General features: G+C 37.5%; 1 protein-coding gene across 5 annotated transcripts in view; it reads right to left on the bottom strand.

The window, feature by feature from the left end:
* Positions 1–466: 466 nt before the first annotated feature.
* Positions 467–7,014, bottom strand: part of pip4k2aa (phosphatidylinositol-5-phosphate 4-kinase, type II, alpha a) — a 31,564-nt gene continuing 25,016 nt past the window's right edge. For all 5 annotated transcript variants that reach the window (XM_088322024.1, XM_088322023.1, XM_088322025.1 and 2 more), the window contains one exon: positions 467–5,204. In XM_088322024.1, coding sequence (XP_088178150.1) covers positions 5,124–5,204 — 81 coding nt within the window. In that variant the 3' untranslated portion in view covers positions 467–5,123. The remainder of the gene's footprint in view (positions 5,205–7,014) is intronic.

Raw genomic sequence — 7,014 nt, 5'->3', positions numbered from 1 at the left:
CTTATTTAGAATGACCCAATAATGTAAAAGCATTTACTCAATTATGTATGGTACATTTGATTGATTAGAATACCCCTGCATAATATTGGGGATCAATAAACTATTGTTGGCAAATTCCAAAACACCAATGAAAATTCAATACACCACTGGGATACGCAACCCTGTTTAGACATTTTCACTTTACTGTGGAATGTTTTTTGACCCCTTTTAACAGCATTTTGCTCTCTACCCTACACCAAGAACCAATTATTTCACAAACTCAAAAATGTTGAAAAAAATCATGTTACGCATTGTTTCATATGACAAAGTGCCTATAAGTCCATAAGATGCTCATTGGTCGACGTCATATAAAATGCTATTTGTTTAAAAAAAATGTTTATATGCCAGTGAGTGAATTACCTCCCACAATGCCTTCCTCCCCATTCAGTTCAGAATCTAATAAATGGGGAAAAAAGGACAAGCCATGTGTTTTTTCAAGCAGAACAAGTGTTTTAATTGGGTTGAGTGAAATTTTAAGGAATGCGTATTATCATCCTCATTACATGTTAAGAACAATTCATCTTGTGGGTATGATGCCTCTTAACCTTCACAAACCATTAGGAGGCACCACTCACATTCACACAGACACAAAATCACATACATACATACACAATGAAACAATGTAGGTGTATTGCCTGGGGCCTGCTCTCTTTGTTTCGTTATTGAAATTGTTTGGACACTGATGTCCTCAGAAATGATGAAATATTGATTCCAAAAGAAGAAAATTCAGTCCGACTCTTAGTCATTTGTGCCATTTAACAATTTACATAAACACATAGCATCCCTGTTCCTTACATTACCAGACAAAAATGGACATTTGAAACATTACAAATTCCCCCTGGGCTCATATGGTCTGGTGAACTGAAAAATGCTTTTTTGACATGTTGAGTCAGTCCACCGGAGAAAATCTGCCACCTAAGAAATCAAAGGTGACATTTGAAGGAGCAGACTGGCATCTGACATGTCCCTCAAACGACTTCACGGACTAAAAGCACGAAAAAAGTCACCACCTTGCATGCAACACCATATCCAGGTACCCCGAAACGGAAGCCTCCAAGACCAGATTTGAGATGCTTCTTCTCCACCCTTTTAACAATCGTATAGAAAACAAGCCTACAGGGACGATTTGCAAATCTGACAACGCGCATTCCCACAACACGCGGAAGCAAGAAAAGAAAAAGCGGAAGACAACGCACAAAGATGCACCAACCACGTCAACACACATGCGCGCAGGGCGAAAGACAGGGTAGGCATTTGGAAGGGAGGGAGACAAAATTACCATTGAATCTCATCCTCCTTTTTAAACGATTCAACAAAGTCCAACCAAACAGCGACTTAGGGGAAGTTTCTGGACATAGCAAAGTAAACACCCTATTCTTAAAATAACATTTATTAAAAAATGAAAAAAAAAAGATTACAAAGTATAAAATTAAATAATTTCCCGGAGTATAAAAGGCACACATCTTGCACAGTGTAACAATGAAAAGAGTTAAAGCATGGCGGGGAAGGGGTCGTTACATAACACAAAACGGCTCACACATCCAAACTCTAAGGACACAGAAATAACAAACAAGACTTGACTACTGGGAAGAAAAAAAAAGGAAACTTAGTCCTGTGACATGCAATTTTTTTTTAACGATACATTTTCCTTTTTAGCACAGAAATTCAAGCATAATTATTCTTCATTAACCACAGCACCGTCATTCATTCGCGCGTCCGATTTTTCTTTTTAAATACAACTATTCATGACAGGAATCCGATGTAAAAATATAAATGTGAATAAAATCTGATATCTACACGTATTGTGATGGAAAGCGGTTAAAATAGGTCAAATAGGACGACGTCGCTCGCTTTATTTAGTTACACCCAAGTACTACACGTCACGCGCACAACCACATCTCACTTTAACACACACACACACACACACGGATATTGCATTTCCCTCTTAAGACCGCCTCAAATAAACGGGGGTTGTTGTTCGTAACATTTGGTTCCTTTCCTTGTGTGCAAAATGTACAAAAACTTTCCCGACACAAATGGAAACCCTCCCCCTTTGAAATCATCCATCTGGCAAGAACGCTTTCCCGGAAGGTCGAGCGCTCGCCCGACATGTGCCGCACAAAAACGCAGGAAGTGAATGTTCATCTCGCGACTGCTGACTGGGCAAGGTTCCTCTTTTTGAGATGTAAACAAAAAAGCTCAAATATTGCAGTAACATTTTCCCTTAAGGTGCAGCTCGTGAAAAGCAGCAGTGAGAAGGGAGGGGATAGAAAAAAAACAAGGTATTTATTGTGACTCCATACAGGAGATTTACAGAATTGTGTGCAGGGAGTGGATTTTCCGATCTTGCAGCAATTTGTCCCTATCTAATACTTTTCTGGTTGTCCCTGCAGCTTTTACACACAATGTTCAAACAAATGTGATTAAAAAGTCAGATGCTTGTTATGGAACGACGATAACAAAAAGTGCAAAAATTCAGTTTTCGTTCCGACGCATTCAGTGCCATTGACGTCTTTGGACGTCAAACCTTTTTCCGTTTAGGTATTTTGGCAGCGAATGAGTTGAACGTTATGTGCTGGTGGCAAGAAATTCTTCGCCAAATAGCGAAACATTTCGCTCATTAAGAATTTGTTTTCTAACAAAATAAGAAATTTGTACTTAAATGAGCAAATTGTCTTCTGCTAAGCAAAACCATTCTACCAATTTGAAATACAGGTTTTCCTACTTCCCATAAAAGTAAATGGTTAAATATCTTAAAACAAGAAAAAAAGTTCTTAAAATGAGCAAACTTTTCTGCAGATGTCTGGTTTTTATTTTTGATCTCGTCTCCGAAAAGAATGAAACATTCTTAAAGGGACGTTGCGTATTAGTGAGCGTCTCCTAGTGGCAAAACAAAGTATTGATTTCAATATGCAAAATTATATGAACTATTATATAAACGCGCATTTTTTTTTTTAAAACTCGTAGGTTGGGAAATTTGTATTTTACACAACGTGAGGCTCAACAAGAGGGAACTGACATGATTGTCTGCCATCTTGCTACCCCTGTGCAAAATAATAAGAAAAAATGTGTCCAATCGGGTCGCTTTGACCCTCTGTGGTTTGTATTTTTCCCTCTGGCACTCGTTTTCAGTTGCGCAGCGCAATACTGCAAAATCTAGTGCTTAAATACTACAAAGTGTCCCTTTAACTTAATTCATATGAACCGATCCACTGCCATTGACGATGGAGCAGATGTTTTTTTTTTTGCTTATTTTAAGAAGATTTGAAAAATGGTGTGACATGTGCACGGCATCATTCCGATCGCGGTATTAAAACCGTGCTTCCCTCTATTCATTTTCAGTCAGCATTGCAACAATATGACAAATTGTATTGGATGAAGAGAAGCACCGTAATCAACATACGACAAGACTCTAAACCACTGTATTCTCCGGACTATAGGGCTCACCTAAAAAACCTAAAATTGGCCCGGATATTCGAAAGTGCGCCTTATAAATCGTAAGAATACGGTACATAAGATCCAAAATTCATAGGTATGTGTTACTACACTAGGTTTCATAGTAAACTACTGTGATAATTGACAGATCAATAAACATCGCTGACCAAAATCGCAAAACTTTGTATGCAACGGGATTCAAACCCGGGTCGTGGCAGTGACAGCGTTGACACTTTACCACAAGAACTGCCTTTGTTCAGATGACATGAAAAGGCATTGGGGCTTATCTAATTCTTACACTTATACTCACGGTGCCAGAGGCGAATCAGAGAGCAGGGAAAAAAAATGAAAATCTTTCAACAAAATACTACACAAGATTTTTTTACATATCTAACCGCATCGTTATTGGTGAAGTATAGAACAAGGTCTACTAGCAAATCAGAGTTTCTGGGACCGTGAGTAAAACAGTGAAAATGAGAATTAAAATTAGATGCCTTTTCATATGTCATCTGTATCACTGGTAGTCTAGTGCAGTGTTTTTTAACCAAGGTACACTTGTATTTATAAAAAAGTTCCGAGGCACGCAGTCCGTCGAAAATGTTTGAAAAGGAAGTTATGTCAAATATTTCACTGTACTACCTCATGAGCAGATAATTAGTATCTAAAAAGTATAATACTTAAAATACAAAAGAATGATGTGCTTTATTTATCTTTTACGGTGCAATCTTGAACCGCTTTGTTAAATTCAGTTATTAAATGTACTGTCCTGCCTCATGAGCAGATAATTAGTATATAAAAATCTACTGCCACCTACTGATATGGATGACTATTACAGTTCCTCGTCTGAAGAAAGCAAAAATACTGAATAATGGCCTGATTTTTTGGAAAGATAAAATCGGGCAAATTCTAGCGGCACACTAGACAAGGTCTCACAGAACTCTGGTCGAAAAACACTGGTCTAGTGGTTAGTAGTGTCATCCCTCTTAATGCTGTGACCTGGGTTTGATTTCCCTCGCTTACAATCTCATCCAAATTTGGTCAACGACCAATTAATCATTACACTATAATATTGGTAGCTCTTATTGTACTGTCAATTTCAGGCACCTTATAGTTTGGTGTGCCTTATGTATGAAATGTATAAGACTAAATCCTATTTTTTGGGGGGGGGCGCCTTATAATGCGGAAAATACGGTACTAAAAACAACAAACCCAGCAGAATTGGGGTGTTTTTGGGTGGGGGACAGAGGCGGGGAATCTATCATCCACGGAAGACTTTGTTTTCTGCAGATCACGGGCACACTCTCACCCCCGCTGCAATTGTGGGGATGGACACAAGCACAACAAAATGATGCCAGGCAATTTCAAAGCCACATTTCCACCACAATGACAAGACAGAAGACTAATGTGTACGTTTGCGAGAAAAAGCTTTGACAACTGCCTCATCCCAATATCTCGAGGAGAGGTTGAATGTAAACGAACGATGTTTTAGCTGCTGCGGGGCTTGCCCCCTCCTCAAGGAGAGAAAAGGTGAGGAAACAGGTTAAAGAGAGTCATACAAGACACCGAAGCACCTTCATTCCCTGTAAGTTTTTCTCCAACCTATTACCCCATTTTTCTGCACCTAAGCGCCTCCTGGTGCTTGCGGGTGGCTATGACAGAATGGTGGTGATGAAGTCATAAAACCTCTTGGAGTACTGCTCAGGGTTCACTGTTGAGATTTCAGCTCCAGCCTGCAGAGCACATTGTTTGAAACATCCATTAACTCAGTGTTTATCAACCTTTTTTGCTTGAATACACCTCGAGTCACAATGCCCGTGGAAAAAGTTAAAATAAAAATGAATTCATTCAGGGGGGCAGGGTGTAATATTTCTTGTCTTTTAGTGGTACAAACATTTTCATCTAATTAAATAAACATTGATTTGAATACTAGGCAAAAATTTATGAACTATGAACGGTTTGTTTTTGGATTGAAGATTTCATTTCCTCATTTTCCACATTTATTTGTACAGTCCTTAATCACAAGAATGCCTCAAAGGAGTACACAGGATTACAATTACACCATCGCCTGATCTTATACCGAATAGCAATTCCTAGGGGTCAAAAAATACACAATGTACCTTAAGTAATTAGAAATCATATCATTTTTGAAAAATAGAAAATAAAAAAAAGTTTAATATGACCGGCTGGAATCCAGTTAAGGGTGTCCCCTGACCACTGCCCGAAGATAGCTGGGACGGACTCCAGCTCCCCCACGACCTTACTGAGGATAAGCGGCGCAGAAAATGAATGGATGGATGAGTTTAATTTTATTGATGACAATTTTATACATCTCCCTTAAAATTTTGGGAAAATTCGTATTTATTTCAACTATAGATTTAGTAATATAGAAAACGATATTATACAAAAACGAAAACAAATCCTTGCCCGTCCCTACACAGATTTGACAAATTTGCGTTTAATACGTTTTTATCAAGACCTTGATAATAAAGGATGGATTTTAAGACCATTTATTGTATTTAATTAATAACTAAATTAAGTTTTTAGTAAATTAAACTGAACAAAATTACCAGTCAGATCAAATTAAACTCTTGTGAATCAAAATCAAATCTATTCAGGAAATTAGAATAAATGCGGACAACACATCTATCAAACGCAATAGTGGCGTGTCAGACAGTCAATTGATTGTCTGAAAAGTGTTTTACTAATACATTTAGACTTAATTCGACACAATTGACCGCCATCTTGCTGCTGCGGGTACACAAAAACCTCAAAAAGGCTGGGCAAAAAAAAAAAAAGACGTAAAATGGTGAGGTCTGGTCACTCTAAGTCCCTGTAGTTTGCATTCCTTCTTGTGCTTGGTAGCACTTGTTTTTGGTCGCACCACAATGTAAAGCGACATCTAGTGGTGAAATACTCCGCAGTGTCCTTTTAAGATTTGGATTATCAAGCCAGGCAATGTATTTGAAGTTGAAAATATAAAATAAATATGAATAAATTATTATTTTTCATCATTCATCTGTAATAAATCTCAAATGAGCAAAATTATTTTTCTAGAAGATTCTAATTACGATTTTTTTGCAGTGATCTCAAACGCAGCCTTCAAACACAAATTGTCACTAAAGGTTTTACCAGCATTGCTGCTGAGCAAATAATTTGGCAACACAATACAAAATAAAAAAACAAATTCTCTGATATGACTGATGGCAGATAATTTAAAGGGACAGTGTGTAACATTTAGTGCATCCTAGCTGTACAGAAAACGTTAATCCATTAAAAAACAAAACAAAAACATTGATTTGAATACAGGGCAAAAAAACACGAACTGCTTGTAGCAGACAACACAGTGCCATCTAGTGGTGAAATATTACAAATGGGGGCTTTAAAAAAAGCATTATCATATGATAGTTTCATATGAATTGACTTTATTTAAATCAATATCGTTTTTATCTTGTAAATTAAGTTTTTTACCATCGGGAGGCGCTAAATAATACACAATGTCCCTTTAACTATTATCAGTTATTTTTGGACAATTTCTTGTGG

Source organism: Urocampus carinirostris, chromosome 18 (assembly GCF_059441175.1).
Source record: "Urocampus carinirostris isolate Australia breed hairy pipefish chromosome 18, RoL_Ucar_1.0, whole genome shotgun sequence".
Lineage (NCBI taxonomy): Eukaryota > Metazoa > Chordata > Actinopteri > Syngnathiformes > Syngnathidae > Urocampus > Urocampus carinirostris.
The sequence above is the reverse complement of the archived record's forward strand: the minus strand, read 5'-3'. Positions and strand labels throughout refer to the sequence as shown.